At 39.1% G+C, this 22,701-nt stretch overlaps 2 protein-coding genes across 3 annotated transcripts in view; both read left to right on the top strand.

Annotated features, from left to right (window-relative positions):
* Positions 1–22,701, top strand: part of LOC137474847 (uncharacterized) — a 739,674-nt gene that overhangs the window by 180,009 nt on the left and 536,964 nt on the right. The gene's annotated exons all lie outside the window — the stretch shown is intronic.
* The window catches only part of KHDRBS3 (KH RNA binding domain containing, signal transduction associated 3), a 91,538-nt gene continuing 88,152 nt past the window's right edge, over positions 19,316–22,701 (top strand). For both annotated transcript variants that reach the window (XR_010996066.1, XM_068180462.1), the window contains exon 1: positions 19,316–19,789. Coding sequence is in view for 1 of the 2 variants with exons in the window: in XM_068180462.1 (XP_068036563.1) it covers positions 19,702–19,789 (88 nt within the window). In the remaining variant the exon portion in view is untranslated. The remainder of the gene's footprint in view (positions 19,790–22,701) is intronic.

Raw genomic sequence — 22,701 nt, 5'->3', positions numbered from 1 at the left:
TGTGGCCGAAAATCAGCTGTAGAATGTAAAGGCATCGGGGATGAGTGAGAGAGGAAGCCACCGGGAGGCACTCTTGCCACTCAGCAAGTGCGTGATCAGAGCCTCTCCTGCTGCCGCAGGTGCTGGGCCAGCAGCGGAACAGCCTCGTGTGCGGGTCACCTTAGGAACTGCGCAGAAAATACACTCATTCAGAGCCGGCTGCATCTGTACCTACCTTGAATGGTGCTGAAAATGTTTGCAATAAAAATGATCTGCGACTTTTGCTAGTTACCAGAGACTTAAGCGGTTGTGGGTTTGGGTTTTTTGTTTGTTTTATTGTACAGCATCATCTAACTTAATCCTGAATAAAAAAGAGGGCTGTCATGAACAAGCTGAAATCTTAAGGGATTACGAACGAACTTCCTTGTAAATTAGAAATCTAGGAATATCTGCAGAATGAATGCTTACCTTTCAAAACTGCAAACTGCAATGCAAAAAGTAATGGTAATATGACTCTCCTTGCAGTTGAAAAAACCCTTTAATTTTGCATTTTATTAATTTTATACTGTATCAGCCACTTTTATTTTAATCTCAGAAGAAAAAAACAAAGCTGAGTGAAGTACAGATGAAAAATCAGAAACCACAGAAGCCTGAGACATCCTGTTCTTATACTGAGACTCATCAGAAAATGTCTGCAAAATCCTACTTTTTTTTTCTTCCAGCTACAACTAAGTAAAATCTTATTTTCTTGTAATTAACATTTTTTTGCAATCTGAAGAATACTGTACATCTTTTAAAACTCTGTATTCAAATATTTTGAAGGATCTTCATAGAAAGATTTGACTCTCACTTTTGAAGTATCACAGTCAGAGAAGGGTTTACCTAGCATTCTTGTCTCATGTATTTTTAAATGTTGCCATAATCTAGAAAAATACAGTTTATTTAGTATTTTTGTCATTTTATAATGAAAATAACACATGAAAAATTCAATTTAAAATAATACTTTATGGTCTCTAATGATCCATATGCACAAGATCTGGAATATGCACAAAAAGAACACACATATAACATTTTCCTTTTTTGCTGTTATCCAAAATTTTTCAGATGTATGATATTTCCCCATTTTCAGCTCAAGGAAGAAACACACCTTTAATTATTGATAAATGTGATATCAGTTCCCTTGACTGCCCAACAACATTTAACACAGAAAGATCATCTGATAGCATTAATTATAGAAATACAATGCAAAGAACCCAAAGTGAACAATTTTAAGGCACATTATACTTTGAATTCTTTAATTCACCACACAGAACTCATTCAGAGAAACACAATGCACATCTCAATTGAAACTCCTCCTTAGTGCAGAGGTTTAATGTCAAAGTGAGCCTGCTAGGTTAATCTATGGGAATATCAGATCTTGTCTGGCAAATTTGCCTGTGCCAAGAGCCGGTGCTCAGGCAGCTGGAAACAGCTGGCTTAAATTTGCTTCTTCTCAAAGCTAGAACAATGAAAATCAGCTCCAGGTTTGATAGCTGTGCTCCAGCAAGAGTGTGTCACCTGAGATGATGGTTATAAGCAGAAACTGGAGTCGATGACACTAAATAGTTTTGATTTTATGGCACAGCCACACACCTGGCTTGCGCTCTGCTGTGCGACAACCCAGCAGAGTTAGCCCAGCTCAGATAATGATGGGCACCAGAGGAAGGTGGTTTGCTCCATGGGGTGCCAACTGAAAGCTAACTGCTGCTCTGTCATAGCTCACCTTTGGACAACTTTCTGTGCCTTGGATCTTCATCTCCAAAAGATTAATTCTCTAATTATCACAGTATTGTACTGATAATTCAATTTATGACTGCCATGCTCTTCAATACTCTTGTAATGAGGCTCATATAAAAAACTTCAGAGATGTCCTTACAGCTATCCTCTATATAAGCTGGACAAGCAGAAATTATATGCCTCAGGCACAAGATAACCAGCAGTTCAAGAAGAGCAAAAATATCTGCTTATTTCAGGTACTTATTTAGTTTGTATAGCTAGACAAAGGAAACAAAGAGTAATCATTTATTTCTACTCCAGAGAGAGAGAGAAAAAAAATGCTGAGTTCAAGAATGTATTCACTGAAGAGTGGTCAGGCATTGGAACAGGCTGCCCAGGGAAATGGTGGGATCATCATCCCTGGAAGTGTTCAAAAAACATTTAGATGTCGCACTTGGGGACATGGTTTAGTGCTGGGCCTGGCAGTGCTGGGTTAATTGTTGAACTTGATGATCTCAGAGGTCTTTTCCAACCTTCAGAATTCAATGAATCTATGGTGATATTCTGCCTGTTTTTTTCTACCTTTATTAAAAAACTTGTGAAATTACAGTCAAGTTAAATGTGGGATTCAGACACACTTGTCTTTATGGGAGATTTCAACTTCCCAGACAAAACTGGATATATCATCCTGCTGAGACAAACTGACAGATCTTGAAAATTTTGAAGTTTGTAGGAGATAACTTCTTGTCACAGGTACTCAGTGAGCCAACCAGGAAAGATGCCCTCCTAGATCTGCTGTTTGTGAAAAGAGAAGGATTCATGTGCAATGTGATGGTAAGTGGCTGTCTTGGCCACAGAGATGACAACATGGTTGTGTTTGAAATTTGCAGTGCAATGAGAAAAAGGGACAGGAGAGTTGCTACCCTGGACTTTAGGAGAGCAAACTTAAAGCTATTCACGAGCTGTACATTATCCTTTTGAGGGCTTGGAAGTCCTCAAGAACTGATAAGTCTTTAAGAAAAACCCTTTGGATGCAGAGGATCTGGCAGTCCGACGGTGTCTTAAACATGTGGGAAAGAAATCCAGCTTGGCTGAACAGGTCACTCCTTGTGGGGTTCTGGAGGGAAAATAAACTGTATGATCTTGTAAGTGAGCTCAGGCTTTTCAGGAAGAATACAGAGTTTTGGACACTGTCCATCACAGCATCTTCTGGAGAAGTTGTCCAGCTATGGAAATATCAGGTACATGAAGCACCGGGTGAAGAATTGGCTGAAGGACAGAGCTCCAAAGGTTGTCACCAATGGTGCCCCTCTGGGTTTGTTTCTAGGGCCAGTCCTGTTCAATATATTTATCAACAATCTGGATGCAGGAGTTGGATGCACCATTAGCAAGTTTGCTGAGGATACCAAAATGGGAGATGTGGTTTGCTTTTTTCAGACACAAAAGGCCTTATAGAGGAAACTAGATAGATATGGTAATTGGGTAATGATTAACAGGATAAAATTTAAAAGCTGAAACTGTGGATTCTGCACCTAGGATGGAGTAATGCTGGCAAAAGTCTAAATAGGGAGAGCAGTGGCTGTAGATCAGCTCTGCAGACAAGGATCAGCTCACCAGGAGCCAGCAGTGAGCCCTGGCAGCCCAGAGGACAAATCCCATCCTGGGGTGCATGAAACACAGCATGAGCAGCAGAAAAAAAGAGAGGATTAGTCTGCTGCGCTCAGGGTGGGAGCCCTGAGTGCAGGGCTGGGACCCACCAGGTGAGGATGTGAAGGTTCATGACTGTATCCAGAGGGTAACAAAGATGGGGATGGGCCTTGGAAGTCATGTCCTGTGAGGAGCACCTGAGGGCTCTGGGCTTGTCTGGCTTGGAGGAGGCTGAGGGGTGACCTCATTGCTCTCTGACAGCTTCCTGAGAGGGGAAGGGGAGAGGGAGGTGCTGAGCTCTTCTCCTTGGGATACAGTGATGGAACACGTTGGAATGGTTTAAAACCATGCCTGGGAATTTTAGACTGGACATTAGGAAGCATTTCTTTGCTGAGAGAGTGGTCAAACAGTGGAAGAGGCTTCTTACAGATGTCATCGATGCTTCAGGACTGACAGTGTGTAAGGAGCATTTGGGCAATGCCCTTAAAACACTTTCATTTTTGATCATCTCTGAAATGATCAAGCAGTTGGATTAGATGGTCTTGTAAGTCCCCTCCTACTGAAATAGTCCATTTTGTTTAGTTCTGTTCTTGTGATTCACAGACAGTGATTAAAAATCAGCTCTGTCCCCACACTGCTCATTGTGCTGAGAGTCCCCACGAGTTCGCTCAGGAGCCTGTGATGAACTCTGTGTGTGTTTTCATCCCTGTGCTAATGAGAGTTAACAATATTACAGAATCCATTTTAAAAGCTGCCATTTCCAACGCTGATGTCAGAGGTAACCTGCAGGTAGGAAATAGTTTCATTTGTTTTTTTAAGCAATTCAGTTGTTCACTTAGCCTAAGCCTTCTGGAGTTATAGGTAACCAGAACAGCTTTCTTGAACCAGTTGCACCCAGAACATCATCAAAGAGCATTTAGAAGGTTATATTTCCAATGTTGTTATTACAAATTAAGCCATTCAGGGCAGATAGTTCTAGAAAAATCTGAAATTTGACCAAATGTAACTCACCTACCTTCATTATTTGGAAGATTAATTTGTATGGGACTAAGGATTCTTTGTCCTTTTTATTTTCCCTAAAGGATCATATTGTTTCTACAAGCTAGTGGGAGTAGAAAGCTAAAAACAGCTGCTGATGGGTTGTGAACTGAATAGAATAGTCATCATAATTAATATCTTAGTAATATTCATTACAATGTCTTGACCTGGCAGAAACTTTAATCTATAATTAATTATAGTCCTTATATTGGATAGGCTTTTTTTTTTTTTTTTTTTTTTTCTGGTAGAAAAAGGAATGACAGTATTTGTGCTGATCTATTTAACTGCTAACATGTGTCTAATTTCATTAACAGTGAAATTTTGAGTTTGATTTGCAACAATGAAAACACAGATGCATAAGCTCTGACAATTACCTTAAAACTAACTAAAGATTTTCTTGCTTTTACCAAGGTATAAAATTAGAATTTTTTCATATAAAAATTAGTTAAGAAAACATGCATTTGCATACAGTTATTGTCTAGAAATTGCTGTCCATTTTTCCACGTCAATAATGTAGTAGTTTTTAGAGCTAAAAGACAGGCTTGGAGGACATTTATTTTAAAATTTACTCCATGGAGAGTTACTGGATTTATATGCTTTTATATGGGAAAGGGTAAAACAAAAACAATGTTCAAAACTAGATTATATAAATAGAGCATGCACCCAGATATGTACTATAAATCATGCAGATGAGTATTTTTAACTGGGGGAAGGAGACACAAGAACAATGAAGAAATATTGATGTTCCTAAATCCTAAGGTGATGATATTCTGTTCTGGACACACCAGAAATGCACATAGACATTGAGCTTGCTTCTCAAAGAGAACTGATAAATGAGGGAAGGCCTCCCAAGGAGTTCCCTTAGGTTCCCTAAGTTTAACAAAATCAAAAGTACTCTCCAGCAAATACTTTTTCCTCATGTCTTTCCTCAAATAAAATGAATTATGCACAAAGATTATTTAATTTTGGATGCTTTGGAATTTCTGTTGTAATAAACAGGGCTCTGAGGACTTATCTGTAAATGCTTTTCATGTTTATTTATGTCATTTTTGTCAACACCAACACTTATCTCTTTCCCAACATCTTATGTCCCCCCCCAAAAATGCCACAAATCCAAATATTATTAGGTTGGAGATGCTGAGATATGTTTAAGTTGCTGCCTCTCTGCATCTTTCCATCTGCAGAACAAATGGAATAGGAAAGTCCACATTCCTGCAGGATTGATAGTGAGATTTTTTTAATTCATTATATACTTAGAAAATGGATTCTCTGGCTGTTTAAGTCAAATTTATAACTAAATTAGTTGTAGGATTTAGGAATAGTCATGCACAATTAAAAAGAAAAGTGCAAATTACAAAAACAAAAACAAAAACAAAAAAAAATGAGGATATTTTTTTGGTAACTCCATTCTTTACACAAATATGGCTTTTTTTCTTTTTTTTTTTTTTTAACAGATGTAATTCTGTCTCCTTTCCCTCGCAGCCCAAAGCATGAGCTCTGTCAGGATCCAGAAAATATGTAGAGCAGTGCCTAAGATTCAGACACCCAGTCTGGAAGATGTCTTCTGAGAACAGTCAGGAGACATACTCAGAAGGACAAAAGCTGCCAAAATACACTTGTAACTTTTTTCTTTATAAAAACTGAGCTGCAGCAGTATCTGTCATTATATTAGCCCAGTAGCCGCAATATTTACCCAGAAACTGTTGAGAACTAACTTCTATGCGTTGGGAAGATTTTCCTCTCTTGGAAAGCTACTCCAGTCAGCAATTCACTCTTTCACATCCATTTTCCCCTTGGCATATGAATCTTTCCTCCTTTTCAACACAGCCAAACACTTTGACTGTACCCACAGGTTACTATGCTTTGCATTCAGTAGACATTGGATTTAAACAAGAAATAATCTTGAGGGCAAGTTGAGACGCCAGGATTCCACACTCTAAATTCAAGGCATTAAGCACTGGTGTCAAAGGATTTCTGATTGAGTGTTAAAGCCAGCAGGTTGTTTTGCACAAGAGCATCACAATGATTTTAGCACCATTTTTTTTTCCATTTTTTAGAGTACACATCATCCCTCACAACTGGTTTTGACTCTGGACTCTGAGAAGGTTATCTAGGATGTCCTTAACAGAACTCTGTATGGTTCCTTAATTGCAAAAAGGACAGAAAAAAGTGGACCTCTCCCACACTCAGAGTTTTCCACTGGAAACTGCTGAGGTACCAGCAGTGCCCTAGTGAATCTGATTGTCTCCTCAAGGGATCTAGTGCTTCCTGGAGCATTACAGAGAATGCATATGGTAGGCTCTGGCTTCCACTTCTTGGGACCAGGCACCTAAAAAAAAACATCGCAAAAAATCACTGCAGTCCTTTATCCATCTGTCTTTAGTGCACTGGTGTGAGACAATTTCACTCCAAGTTGTTCATGCTGAAGGAGTCCTACTTAACTGAAGTACTGCCATAGAAAATAGCTGAGCAGATCAGCTCTTCCTGGAGGATAACTTTGCTCACTGAAGCAGATGATAGTCGTCCAGAAACTTACACAATCTTGAGAAAAGCAGGAAGACACAGAAGGTTCATTTCAGCTAAAATTTTGGTGGTTGTATGTTCCCATTATAATTGTGCTCATTAGAGTCCATCATAAGAGGCCTTCACATATGTTTGATGTTGAACACCTACACAACTTTTTGCACAACAAGGTCATAGCTATTACCAGTTATGCTGATACTTATTTTGATCTTCTCTCATCCTAGTTTTATTTATAAGATGCTACCAAAGAAGTGTAATGTCATCAAATACCATCCAGACAGGAAAAACTTGGTGGAGAACTTCAATCCCTACTGAAAAAAAAATCTGGATAAGCCACAGAGGAACAAGTATTTACATTTTTTAAACATTTTTGATTGAAATCACTAGCCTTATGTGAGTAGACTTAATCTGTGAAAACAAATCATCTTATGATAGATTTCTTTGGGGTCAATATCAAGGAAACATCGTGTTGCTGTTGGATACACCTCAGCCATTTAGAGGAGAGTAAATATTGTCTGAAATCAATGTATTTGTGTCCTTATCCAAGACCAGAAATCCTAATCATTCCATTTTTGTCTGTAAAAGGAGATGGTGTTTTCCAGGGACTTTCCATAATCCAGAAATCCTAATCAAGACCAGAAATCCTAATCATTCCATTTTTGTCTGTAAAAGGAGATGGTGTTTTCCAGGGACTTTCCATAAGCTACAAAGAAATTCTCCATGGATGGGAAAAGGCTCAATTCAGTTGTGTGAGCACAAGCATCTAGTGCTATTAAATGCTAAGGTGTATACAGATAGATAGACACATATATGTATATGCACCTTAGGGAGCACATATAAATTATATGTATATATTCTTTAAAGCTGGAGGTCAGGTGTGCTATTCCAGATTTGTCATGTCACACCAGACACGTGTTTGGTCCCTGCCTCCCTGCCAAGTGAATACTGTGTCACCTTTATGCTGAGAGCTCAGTCCTTGCTGTGCACTCTGTGCTGAAGCACAGGTGGTGAACCTCACTGCCCACCTTTACTGATGGTCATTCATTTAAACAAAGAAGTCAGAACTACACCCATGATTGTTAGCAATTCTTACTAGCCCTCTATTCTCCCTCCTTTGCCACCATAAGATGTGCTAAGATGTTATCTAGAAGTAATTATTTTTCATATACAAAATTTAAGCTATGCATTTTTATTTCTCAGACAGAGTTCATGCAAAACCCAATTTAGAAATGAGTGGTTTAATTTAAACATCCATTACTAGGTTCAGATTGACAGCAAAAATAATTCACTGAGAATTTCTAAAAAAAAAAAAAGTCACACAGTTCTGGTGACCCTGTTATAAAGTGTAAGAGATCACTGTTTCACAAAGTAAATAGCAACTCTCATTTTCCTAGAAATTCTCCTCTGTTCAGATTCAATGCACTTAAACTGTTCTCCAGTGGTAGAGCAACACCTGCCTGCAGGGGAGCATTGCAGGAAAGTGCCTTACACATTGTACTAAAACTACACCCTGCAGAGAACAGAGGGGTATATAAAAAAAAAAAAAAAAAAAAAAAAAAAAAAAAAAAAACAAAACAAAAAACAAAACCTACCAAACCTCCCAAAAAGCCACCTATCTTAACAAGAGCTCAAGAGATGATTTATTGCATGTTGCTCTCAGACCCTATTATGAAGGAAAGAATGAAACCCAAACCAAATGGTCCTACATGACGTTAATAAAAAACACGTCTTCTTTGCAGAAAGAAATCAAAACACAGGCTCTAAACCCATCAGATAACCCTGACCAAATGGAGCACAAACAAGGTTATGGACTGTTGCTGCACTCTGCTCATGCCACAGTCTTTAAATGTAAGACACAGTTTTACCACACACTACCTACTCTTCATCTCCTTTTTCCCAGGGTGTTAATAAGGTTTAATTAGCAAAATAACCATTTGCAGTAGAACTACATTTCCTAGAGTGGTTTTCTTTTTGCAAAGCAGTTATTTTTCAATACCTGTCAAGATCCATATAACAGAGAACTTTCTTCTTGAATCTTTGTCAGGGAATGGATTTTAAGACCCAATTGAATCAGTCAATACAATTGTATTGTAGAGCTGTTCTCAATTCAGGATTTTTTGGTATTTGTAAATGAAGACAAAAGATTAGGTTCTTACAGGGACCAGATCTTCTCTCAGCTTACTCCACTGTTGCATGTCTACAATGTTTTATATTATAACTGATTACTTCATAACAAAATTTAAAAGAGGAATAAGATTTTCTAAGAATTTCCTCAGCCCAGGAAGTATTAAATGACATATGGCACAGGAAACATCTAGGGCTACATTGTGAGTTTTTTGGGGGTTCCTTAAAATTTTTTAAAACACACAAAGGGTTTCTTAATATGAGATAATATTATTTTTCACATTTTTAATGCATATTAACATTTATTTCTTCAAAAATTTCTTATATTGGTGCTAATGCCCTTTTTTGGTGGGTTGGTTCTAAGACACTGGAGAAGGAGAAATGAATTCAAAATTTCAGGGCTTCTTTTTTCACAATTTGGATAAAGAAACACATTATAAATAGCAATAGCTGTGTGTGAGGCCTTAGGGTTTTATGGGTTTTAAAGGTGGACATTGATGGCTGTTTTTAAACCAGGTTAGAAATAATTCCAGGAAAGACTCCTGCTGTGTCAGCAGATCTGGATAAAAGTAATCAGTACAAAATGATGTATGGGTTTCTTTTCTTTAATAAAAACCCCATACCAAACCAAACAAAGCCCCAAAAGAAAACAGAAGTTGAGAGCTCAATGTAAATAAGGAAAAGCTAGCTGCTGCTGCCACAAATGAGTGGTTTAGGTTACTTAAAGAATCGCCAGCAAGGGATCAGCAAAAGCAGGTTTGATACAAATTTGCAAAAGCATGGCAAAGTTTGATGTCAAGGTTCACTCTTCTACTTACTATATAAATAAAGCCCACAAATAAAAAATGGTTGAAGAGTAACCTATGAAGAATTTGCTGAGACCAGGAACACAAATGGGTATGGAGGGAAAAGAGTAAGGGATGCAATGGGGTAACAGAGATCCTCCTGTTGATTCTCAAGGTTCAGAGTAGATGCCCTTGCCAAACTTAGCCTCAGATTGGATCAGCCATTTAGGTCTAAAGGATTTAACATAATAAGACTACAGAAAATATTTTCCACATACAGTGAGGGTTACTATAGTGGCAGGTAAATTTAGGCTTTTATCTTTGATATAAGAAAGGGTAACTGGGCACTTCTATAGATACCTAGGTTTGAAAAATATCACATAATTGTTCACAATCTTTAGGTTTGGTGAATATTACCAAGCAAGATACAGGATGCATAAAATCAATCTGCATAACCTGAACAAGTGGGATAAGCTTTATTGTCTTATAGGTTCAGGGCAGAAGCTCAGGTCCTGCAGTGAGCTCTCTCCTGGCACACTCACAGCCCCCAGTGCTTTACAGAAAAGGAGGTCTGAAAGTGCAAGGGAAGGCTGTTACTGTGGGCATTGTATCCAAGTTTTGGCAAGGCAGTTCAGCAGATATTAGTGCTCCCTGGACTCTTTCCTTGGGCAAACTGTTGGATTAGATGACCTTGTGGGGTCTTTTTCACTCTCCTTTTCTTTGGTTCTGTATCATGCAGCTCCCTGTAAGATTGTGCTGTTTGTGCTGTCAAGAAAAAAAATATTCATGTTGATATTTTTCCTGCATGTAAAGGACAACAGCATCTGGCAAAGCAATGTTTTTTAAAGCTGCACTTGACCACTAACCTGTTGTGTTAAGGACATTTGAATAGGCTTCCATATTGAAAAACCAGCAAGACTGTAACACTGCTGCAGATAAATACCATAATCTTAAAATGAAAGCATGTTTCTTTCACACATTCCCACTTCTATGCTTTAATTTGTCCCAGCCTACCTGAAGTGTTTTTACTGAAATTAGATTTGTTACTAGTGTAAAATTACAGCTGTTCTATTTCTGTGATATAAAAAAGAAAGAAACAGAAATGTATCTGGTTATACTTAGCACTGGATATTTTTAGTATTGTTTCCTAATCTTGCTGTGGAAATCTAATGCAATATAGAACATAAGAGATCACATTATTATACTTATAGCGACAATATAAGCAATCAGAAATAAAAGAACACGAACCCAAACAGTAATGGATATTAAAAATCTAATTATTTGTGTCGTTTAGAGAATAGTATTTGTTTTATTATACAACCATGAATATGGCACATTTGTGTAACACATTCTGTTTATTGAAAAACAAATCCAAGATGAGATAATTTTAACTGCACATGGTATCTTGGGAACAGGAGATTTGTGGCAAAACACCAGGAAAAAAAAATCACAATAATGGATGAAAATATCAGTAGCTGAGAAACTTACAGCAAGGGACCCATTTGTTCTTTAGGATTGTTATGCTAATTTTTGGCACTTGCTGGAGCAGCAAAGTAGAGACTTTAGGATGAAGGCATCAATTACCAAATACTAATGCTATAAAGATATCATTAGCTTCTCAAGGTAATTTCAAACACCCATTCATACCCTACTATTCAAGTGCTGCACTTTTACTTGAACTCTGTAAGGGGTAAAACTCTTCAAAAATCAATAAAACTTAACAGTTTCCTTATGAAAACAAAAGTGGTTTCCTTGGGAAATATTATGTTTTAATCCTCCACTAATTTGAAAAAAGATAATAAAATACCTAGAGGCCCCTAAATAAGACCCAGAATTGAGATATTAGACTACTGAGGTATTATTTTTAAGGAAGTGTGTGCTTAGATACATTTTAAGCCTTACTAAGCACTTCTTACCTGAGTTTACATTTGCGGCTGTTCACTGCCAAAATAAGGCAGTGCCTGAATAAAATTCAAAGTATGGATTTTTAGTAACTTATTTTGACAAAAATTTATTTCTCAATATATGTCACATAACTGCATTTAAGTCAGAATCCCAAATTATTAGGGGAAATGATGGGGAGGGAAATGAGGGAAGGACACTGCACCTAATGAAAATATTCCAGCGGGAAAGTGAAGATATATTTTTGCCTTAACATTTCACTTTATACATTGATCTATGATGAAATAGTCCTGCTATAATGAAATAGTCCTGCTTCTTACTTTCCCTAATTTTGCAAAAACTTAATACATAGATGGAAGTGCTGCGATACTTGTGAATGGATGGTCAGGACTACTTTGTTTCCATTTGAGTTCTAAATGAAAAATCTGAAATCAGGCCATTATCACCTATTGAATTCTCAGGCACGGTTTATAGAAACAGGTGTTTGGGGTTTTTGGGGGTTTTTGTTTGTTTTGTTTTGTTTTCCTAGTGACTTCTCTTTCTCTTCTTACAGTCACATGTCCATTAACATCCCCCAAAGCTTCCTATTGCCGTATCTTGCAGTGCCAACTCTTCTTGGGGTGTCCTGTGCAGGGCCAGGAGTTGGGCTCAATGATCCCTTTGGGTCCTTTCCAGCTCTGAATATTCTGTGATTCTATGATTCTGTCTATGTACTGTCCAAAGCTAAAGAACTACTACCTTAAATACATAGTTGGCTTACTGCAAAAATTTAAAGTAAATTTAAGTAAGTAAACATTTTATAGGACCAAAACACAATGATTAGAAGTTTCAATAGAAATTAATCTAAACTTATGTGACAGATTTAAAGAACAGATTTCTTGTGATATAAAATTCATAAATATAGAAGGTTACAAAACTCTGCCTTGCTATCCAAGGTATTTTTAGGAATTATTAGCATTTACCAATATATATACAGCTGAAATATTTTTTAAAACAATTGTTTTGCATATACCATCTACCTGGCTTTGTGATATTAAAAAATTAAGCAATGAGATACACATGCAACGGTCACATCAACATTGTGGAGATGGTATTGATGGGTAGGTTAAAATAATTAGCTTTAGAAAAAAGACCTATTATGTGTTATAAGTGCAAATTACATTATTTGCAGCTGAACATAAAAACACAACATCCTTCTCAGGAACTGCTGGTGAGCTGAGCAAACCTCTGATGGCAAAGGCTGATGATTCTCTCTGTTCTTTAACTCTTTGTGTCACAAAAGATACCAAGAACAGGATGCTGAGAACATTTTGCACTGTTTGATCCTTTCACTGTATCCTGGCAGAGTGGGTGCATATATAAAATCCACAGACTGATCTGCATGTGTGCTCTGAGTGGGAGCTGAGTCTTGCTGTCTTACATGGTGAGTTCCTCTTTCAAGTGTTGCCTTGTAGAAGGTACAGAAGGAGCATGGTTCTATTTCCAAACAGAAAATGCTTTATGCTTTTTCTTGTTTGTTTTCTGCCCCTCCTCTCCCCCTGCCATTGCTTCTTTTGGGCCTCTCCTACAGCTGCTGCTTTGCTTCATAATCTCACTTCAAGTATACAAGGTCACTTAAAAGCAGCATTACTTTTGCATGCACTTTGGTCTCAACATAGTCCACAGAGTTTTCATGAACTATGTTCTAACTCACCCTCCAGCTTTTTAAATAAGATTTTTTATTCCAAGAGAAAAATTGACATTTTACTGCTAACCCTCCTCCATCTGAAGAGAAGCTTAAGAAATGCTGTTTATAAGACTTCTTTACTATTACTGCATAGAGTTAAAGTTTAAAAGCAAATGCAATAAACCACCATCACCAAATGGCCTCTATTATATAATAACTTTAGTTCACTCTGACTCTCTGAGGATCTGAGCAGTCAGAACAATGTTATTTTCTGATATATTATCTGAAGAAAAGAAACTGTGGTTTTCATGCACAATAATGAAAGAAATAGGCCATGGGTAAATCAGAAATGAAATATTGCAGAAAATAGGGGTATATAGAAGATATTAAGGCAGCAGATTTATTTCAGGGTTGGAGTAGCTAATATTCTTCACCTTGGTTCCAGTCGGTAACAAGGAAAAAGGCACTGATATTTTCAAAGCTCAAATATCCAGTAAACTCAGGCAAGCAGACAGGAAAACACAGATTGTAATTTTGAATTGAGTTCTGTTTCTTTTTCAAGAAAACATCATCATACAAAGATAAATGTTGGGAGCCACATCACGATCTTACCAAGACAAAAGATAACTTATGGCTGATGAAGACTTGGTAGTTAGGAAAGACAGCCTGTGATAGACAAGCTTTTAATGGATTGAATATAGGAAGAAAAAATTAGCAACAAACAATTTCACCCTGTAAAAAGCTGTCCTAAGAACAAAAGAGAACATTAATTAGCACACAACACGATGTGCTAAAAGATGTGAAAGCAGGAAGAGGACAGGTATAACAGAGATAAGGGTATACTGGATTTGGCATCACCCACGTTCAGAGCAATAAAAGAGGTATGTGGGAGGACCAGATGCATCAAGGTTTGTAACACATGTTGATTGTCCCAGCACCAGACAAGGCAGTCACAAAGTGCTCAAAGCAAACCACTTTTGTAAGTGTACTAGGCAGGAATACAGGAAATTAAAGAGTGTACAATTTTGCAAAAGCTCCTAGCAGAGGAATTTAGCAATAGTATAACATTCCTTCATAGCTATATTATTAGATCAAGAAAGGATTACTAAAAAAGTATTTATATTCAAATATGACAGAAGATAAAAATACTATCTAGAAAAAGTTGTTTTGCCATGATAACATTGATATCTTTTATATCATTAGAACTATAGGAAGGGTGTATTAGCAAGTACATAATAGAAAATTACAAAATCTAGATTGTTAACAAATACTTGTACAAAACAAATAACGGGCTGTAAAATCATTGCATCTCATTCAAAACAAGATTAGAAAAGACCCTTTTGATATTACAAAATGCTTCAGAGCAGAGAATACAAAGTTCATCAAGATGCCTAAGGCACATCATATGACCAAGGCACATGTGTGCGCAGCTCCAGGACTACACTGCTCCTACAGGACTACATTGTAACTCCACTGATACAGCTGCCATTAGCAAAATACCTAGAGGAAAGAAAAAATCCTTCAGATCATGGCATACTTGAATATAATGACAAAGGTGGTGAACTCACTGCAATGTATTGACTCAATTACTGCATTAGAAATCAGAGAGACTGTTCAGATACAGTGTGTTAGCCTTTAAGACCTAGAAAGAAAGTGGAATGATAGAATTTATCTGCTCTAGATGATGTAATCATCTTGCTCCATAGGTCTCATAAAGTCTATGTACTGTGTTCTACCTAAACTTGGCTGATTACCTTGATTAGGTCCAAAAAAACCTAAACTTTGAAGTATGAGGCAAAAGGTATAAAAGAGAAAGAGGTGAATTTTTAGAGAAAAGCTTTTGAAAACAATTTGTCATGGATGTTTTGATATGACAGTACACTCTTATTTATTTTTTCATATTTTAAAACACATGCAAGTTAAGGAAAAAAAAAGAAAAAAAGCCACAGGAATATTGGATAAAGGAGTGCAGTGGAACTTTCATCACGCCTAATAGAAATTGGCAAGTAACACGCTGCAATATTAAGGAAGCCAGAACCCACTTAGCAACATGCTATTCAGAACTGTGGTGAGTCACATCAATCACTAAATGTGGTATTTGTGACAAACCATTTCTCTAAACAGACACTGCTTCCACAGGTCTTCAGCTGTGTGCACTTTAGTGAATTGAAGTCTCAAATAAATAATGATTCTGTAACAGTTTGTTGTGGTCTGAGATTTAAATCAGGAACCCAGGAGTTAAGCAGAGGCAAGGACTATATTAGAGGCATGTAAAATCTACCACAGAATTGGAAATGACCCCAGCAGGGTGACAGCATGTGGGTGCAGTGCCTTCTGTGTCTGAGTGAGGGTGCTGCAACAGGCTCCACTTGATGAGGTGCCTTGTAGTAGATCCCAACCACAAGGTTGATTTTGCCTAAATTACTGCCCACTCTGTTTGTTTTTTCTCCTGTGACAAGTGTTCCATCTATTCAGTGATCACACCAAGCTGCCACTGACTGTGGTGTGCTCATATTCCACAAGCAACCCTATCCTGGGCTGCATCCACAGCCCTGTGGGCAGCACAGTGAGAGAGGTGATTGTGCCCCTTGCTCTGCTCTCATGAGACCCCACCTGCAGTGCTACATCCAACCTTGGGGTCCTCAGCACAACAAAGATAGGGATCTATTGCAGCAGGTCCAGAGGAGGCCACAAAGATGGTCACAGGTCTGGAATACCTTCCCTGTGAAGACAGGCTGAGTGAATTGGGACAGTTCAGCCTGCAGAACAGATGGCTCTGGGGAAACCTTATAGCATTTTGGTACTTAAAGGCGGCTTATAAGAAAGATCAGAACAAACATTTTAGCAGGAGCTGTTGTGGTAGGACAAGGGGCAATGGTTTTTAAGTAAAAGATAGTAGACTCAGACTAGATATAAAGGAATTCTTTACAATGAGTGTGGTGAAACACTAGACCAGGCTACCCAGAGAGGTGATAGATGCCAAATCCCTGAAAACATTCAAGATCAGTTTTGATGGGGCTCTGAGCAACCTGTTCTAGTTGAAGATGTCCCTACTCATTGCAGGAGCAGAGTTGAAGTAGATGACCTTTCCAACCCAAAGCATTCAACAGTTCCATGGAAAAGACAAATTTTTAGTTGTACTTGCAATATTTGGAACAAAGACTTATTAGTGAAATTACTGCTTGTAATCACTGCTTGTTATGTTGATCCAACAAATAATGAAAATTTAAGTGGATTAATTTGTACACAATACATATTTCAGAGAGAGGACACAGCTCAGTTTCTGCCTCTTTACACATCGTCCCCTCACATCCTGTTAGTACAAGAAAGTGAATCTCATTCCTGAGAGTGAAGATACCAACACATCCTAATGCTTCTAGCATATATGAATATTAATTTTGGCACCTACAATTTTAACTTATAGACAGACAGACACACTGTCAGGTCAGATAACTGGTGCTTAAAAAGGAGCAATGGATATTAGTCTGACATGGTTACAGGCTGATGTCCACCTATCAAACTAACTTTCTGAGACTACCACATGCATTAAACAGCAAAGTAGACGCGTACTGTTAGAGAGAAAATACATTTAAGTCATGAGTTTTAAAAGTTTGGACTCATGGCTTTTCAATATTCATGAATCCTACAGCTAATACTTACTGGGCAGCTCCTTGAGAAAAGCTGCTTTTCAAGCTCTGCATAGATTTCAGCAATAAAAAAGCAATCAATCCTTAAGAAGATGGCGTTTCCTGCCTTTCCTGGACAGTAAAAGTGATGCTTTGAAGGATTTTCCCAGCTAGCCACATCCTGGGCTGCTTTCTAGGGCCTAAGGCTTGTAATTTCCCATCCTTTCTGCCCTTGTCTTATTTTATTGTATCCTAGTGAATTTCATTGGAAAAAAACAATATCCTGTATATGTTATGTGCAGGTTTGAGTTTGAACAATAGGGTACAACATGGATAATTTTATAATTCCTATATTATTACAGACCTGGAGAGAACCAAGTCTTCAGACTTCCAGTAAGTCTTTCTTTGTTCAAAGCCAGAGGGAATTGGTATAATATGGAAAGAAATACTGTGGTTTCTTGAAACATCAAATGTTTATTTAATCAGTTACCAGGGAGAATACGACTCTTCCCAAGAAAGGTGCATTGTGTTTTATACAAATTGTAATAACATAACTACCTTTCTGTCTGAGGTCCTGCATGCTTTAGTACGACTTTAAGTACATTTAGGCTTAACTGGCAAATAGATATTTTTTTGCTCCAGGTCACTCAATAAAGATTACACTCCTACATATTGTTCTGTGCCTGCCTGTTTCACAACAGATGGCTGCATTTCAGTACTTTTATATAGAAGATGTATATGGAAGGTTGAAAAAAACATTCATTTTAATTCAAATTCTTCCAGCTGCTTGTATGCTTTAGTTCTATCCATTGAGCTTGATGTCATGCAAAATAATTTTTTAAATAGAACTTTGCAAATATGCTTCTGTTCATTTTGGATCAAGATTTATTTGGAATGCTTTTACAGAGAGTATAAATCAACGATGTTTCATGTTGTAACATACCAGACATTGTTTCATGGGGTATTGCAATCTGTGAAATACAACAAGGAATAAGATACCTTAAAATATAGTCTTTTGGTTTTCAGGGTGAAAGAGCACTCGCAGTTCTGAGAAGGGAGCCTTAACCTCTGCTTCCAAGCTTTGAGTGAGCATTTCTCATGCTGGTTTACCTTTTCAGAGCTTTCTTCCTCCCTGTATTGCAAGAATATGAGTAAGATATATCACAGATTTTTATTTTTTTTTCATGAAATACAGAAGTAAACATATGGCTATTCAATTCACAGATATAAGAGTATTTTTAGTGGTCTTTTAAGTTTAGATCATCCAAGTTCCTTATTGGCTTGTCCAGTAAACATTGATTTAAAATGCTACTTTATGGGTTTGGCTTCTTTCCTCTGCTTTGCCCTTGCGCTCTGTGACAGAGAAGAGCTGGTCTGGCTTCCTCCGGGCTTTTGTCACCCAAGATTCATTGATGAGACACCTAAGGACTAATAAGGAAGCGATGTAAAGCCTCAAAGCTAAAGAACAGAGCGAATCATGACCTAGTATAACAAATGCATCCTCTGAAAAAACAGGAAAATGGGCTTGAGCAAGGTCTTTAAACTTTGCTTATATTTCCTGTTTTAGAACAGGGTGAATCTCAAACCCACTTACAGCCACACATTGGGAAACTCATCAGAATTAGGGTTTTTTGACTGGTATTTATAAAGGGGTTTGTATTACTAGAGGCAAAAGCATAGAATGCTGGATAGAGGATACCGCTGTTTGTGAAAGGGAAAAAGAAAATAAAACCACGTTTGCACTACTTTCAACACAAGGTCTGCCTCCCTCTGTAAGATCTGACAGAGACGGAAAGAACGCCGTCCGGGATCCCCGACCCCTCTCACAGATCCTACGGCCCCGGAGAGGGCCCCGAAGGGGACTCTTGTGTCGGAAGGGTCGCTGTGGGGCCTGAGGGGCTCTGCGAGTCTCGCTGCTACGGGCACGAGTGCATTGAGCTCCCGCCCGGCTCCCGGCGCGGAGCCGCTCTGAAAGCATCCCTCAGCACCGGCCCCTACCGGCGGCGGGGAGGCGGGGCCAGCAGCAGCGACCAATGAACAGCTGCGCCTCGTCTCTGACTGACAGGCCACGCCATCCAATAGGAGCCTTCACTTGAGTAAGGCGGCGACACTTGGGGGGCTCTGCTATCCCCGCCCATTGGAAGGAGCTGGGGCGGGGCACCGCTCCTGGGCGGGGCTAAAGGCGACCGGGGGCGTGGTCTGGGGCGGTATATAAAGCTGGTGCGGCGCGGTTTCCGCTCTCAGTGGGCTCAGTGTCGCCGGCGGTGCTGTTTGTTTCGTAAGTGTGTGCGCAGCGCCAGCCGCCGCCTAAGTCTCTTTTATTGTGTGCGCGGCCCCCGTCTTGCCTGGGTCAGCGGCTCCCTGAGCACGTTTCTTCCAGTTTTATCTCCTTGTGCGCTTCCGCAGAGTGATTTGTCCGCGCCCCTTGTCCGCTGAGGGGGGGCGTCCCCCCAGCCCGCGCCCCTTTTTCCCCCCTCCTGGCCGGGGGCTTGCGGCGCTTCCTTCTGGATGCGTCCCCGCAGCCCCGGGCGGGAGGCGGCCGGGGGGAAGCGCTGCCTCCGAGGATTTACCGCTGCCTGGGACTCGGACCCGCTCCTTCCCTGCGGGCGCACCCGGCGCCCCGGCTCCGCTGCCGCTCCGGGCCGCCGCCGCTGCCATGGACGAGAAGTACCTGCCCGAGCTGATGGCGGAGAAGGACTCGCTGGACCCGTCCTTCACCCACGCTTTGCGGCTGGTCAACCAAGGTGAGGGGCGGCGGGGCGGAGCGGGGCGCCTTGTCCCGCGGTGGGGACGGGCCGGAGTGAGCGGCGGCCGCCGCGGCTGCTCAGCCGGAGGCTCACCCTTCCTTATTGCACCGCTTGGAGGGGCGTGTTGCGTTCAGGCTCCCGGTGTGGTTCTCGGTGCGGGGTTCACCCATGCCTTGCACCGCTTGACGGGGTTTGTTAGGTTCAGGCTGCCGGTGTTTGCCGGCTCCTGGCGCCTTCCCTTTGCCCTGCCGGGCAGCATCGCCCGGGCACGCTGGGTGCCTGGCCGCATTGCCCCTCTTCCATCCGTGTTTTCTCTGCCGCCGCTCACTACTCGACTTATAGATTATTCCGAGTTGAATGGCCGTGTCTGCTGTGCTCTTGCTCGGGCTGCATGTCAATGCAAACCCCAGAAGGTTTTCCTATTTTACCCTGTTTGTGAACAATGAACAGACGATTGTTTACATATGTGTGAGCTTTCTTAAGAACGAGCCTACTACCCATGGCCTTTCCTAGAAACTTTGGGCTCAGCGGCTAAGATACTACGGAACCAACAATCCATGTTAGCAAACCTTTATAAAGACACAAAGCATATTTTGTTTTGCAATTATATAACTCCAGGTAATAAATTACTCCCACCCCTTCTGCATCTGTCAAGTCAGATGTGTTTTAAAGTGCTAGCTTTTTGTTTCTGTGATCCAGTACTGACTAGAAAAGTCATTCTGTGTGAATTAAACTATGATTTAATGTACGTTTAGAGATAGTATATAATTGGCAGGTGACTTTCAAGTGCAGCTCTGGAGAGACAAATGCTTGATCTAGTGCTTAGGATGCTCAAGTGAAATAAGCTATGAACTGATCCTCTAACACACCAAACACATTGATAACCAAAATGACTTTGGCTTCAATTGCAATGATTACAAAGCCGTGCTTGGTGTGCTTTACATCCTATAACAGGAACAAGTTGAAGTTGATGTGGGTTCTTCTAATGTGTTGTGGATTTTGACGTGTAATAGATGCAAATGCCCGTCTCAGAATCAGAAGGAGAATTCCTGTTGTCTGAAATACTCTGGAGTTAGGGGTAGCTGTCACAGTTTCAACTGTGGAATGCACATGTTAAGTGAATTGAAGGTTCATGCCCATGAGTGGTTAGTATTTTGCATATTTTTCCAAACTTTGAATCTGTAAAAATGTCTCTGTTGATTGTGGGAAAAGGGGAATTATGTTAAAAAAGCAGTTATTTGCTGTGTTTGCTGTAAATGAAAAATCTTGTAAAAATTAAACTTGATGGCTACAAATTATTACCTCCTCTCCAGGTAGTGAACAATCTTTTTGCATATGTAAATTATTCCAGGGAGTTACAGAACCATGTGATTTACTGTTTTGTAAACAGTGTTAAAGAAAGTAAATCTGTCCTTTTGACTGAGTTTGATATTTTTTGAGTTTCTCATTGAAATGATAAATTGGAGGACTGAAACTTTTGCCTTTCATCACGGTATCTGCATGCATACATTCAGCTCCAGGAAAAAAACCCCTATATTGTCAGTGTAAAAATGTGGATGTATGTGTATGCAACCTCTGTAGTCTGTCTTGATTTTTTTATTTAATTTGAAATTGAAGTCTTGGATTATATCTGAAGTGTTTCACGTGTTAGAGGTCAGGAAAAGAAAGATTGGGGGTGACTAATCAACTGGTTAACTCCAGTTTAAAATGGAAATTTGTATAATATCTATGTAAAATAGCTTAAGTGTAGAATCACCAAAGAGCCAGATCAAATGAATTGCCTGTATAATACAGGTGGGAAATAAGACATCAAGTGGGGATGTTTTACAACCCCATCCTGCCATGACACTAACTTTACCAGGGACTGTTTTTTTTTCTCAATGATAATTGGGGAAAAAACCTCCCTCTGGGTGTTTTTTTTTCTATGCACTTAAATGAATGACAATTATTAGTGGAAATGTATATGTAAGGGTTCTGGCTAGGATTTTGTGTGCCAGGTCCACTGAGTATTTTCTATATTAGTTCATGTGGAGGTAAATGAAAAAGCTTGTCTATTTTTTTATAACTGGATTTGTTTATCTTTTAAGTTTAGAATGAAACAGGTTTCCGAGTTTGGCTTCTTTTGGGTATCAGAGAATGTCTTAGCAAAGGTTTTAAGTGCTTTAAATAACCAGCTTAATTATGTAATAGCATTTTGCTGTCTTAGTGGCATTAAATTTGCTATCTGTATTTACTTAAACTGAAATACTGTACATCAGCTGGCTTTCTTCAGAAACTTGAGTAATTTGTAAGAGTTGTATGGATGAAGTAGAATTCTTTTGAGATGCTGAAGTAATTTAGGTGTGTTTACTGCTTAGACAGAAGAGCTAAACTGCTAACAAATTTCCAGTCATGTTGAAATTTGGTTTCTAGGGAAAATCCTGGGTTTAGACTTCTGAAATGTGGTAATTATAGTTTTCAAATGGAAGTGGATGAATTTGCATATTATGCTTATAATTACACATTTTAATTTGTGTACACACAAATTACATAATTTTAAATTTAAAAAGTGGAGATTGACCTGCTTCAAGTTCCTGACTAACATTTCAATTAAAAAAGAACAATGTGGAAATAACTAAGATGCTGTAAGAATATTTTCACTGGCAGTACTATTAATCTGTCTTTCTGAATTAAGATATGACAAATTTCTCCGCCTTGAAACACTGTTTTGAAATCACTAAAATCAAATATCAGTATCCTTCAATGTTTCTGCATAGTAAGTCCTGATTTTTCATGTTGAGAACTCTGTTCAAGGGTTTAATGCTCTGTTTCCTTGGGACACAAATACAATACTTATTGCTTAAATTTTGTTTTAAACAGTCATTGAAACATTTAGCTACTGCTTAAATTTTAGAACAGTGGCAATCTTT

The sequence above is a fragment of the Anomalospiza imberbis genome, chromosome 1 (assembly GCF_031753505.1).
Source record: "Anomalospiza imberbis isolate Cuckoo-Finch-1a 21T00152 chromosome 1, ASM3175350v1, whole genome shotgun sequence".
In the NCBI taxonomy this organism is placed as follows: domain Eukaryota; kingdom Metazoa; phylum Chordata; class Aves; order Passeriformes; family Viduidae; genus Anomalospiza; species Anomalospiza imberbis.
This window is presented reverse-complemented; position numbering and strand designations above follow the sequence as displayed.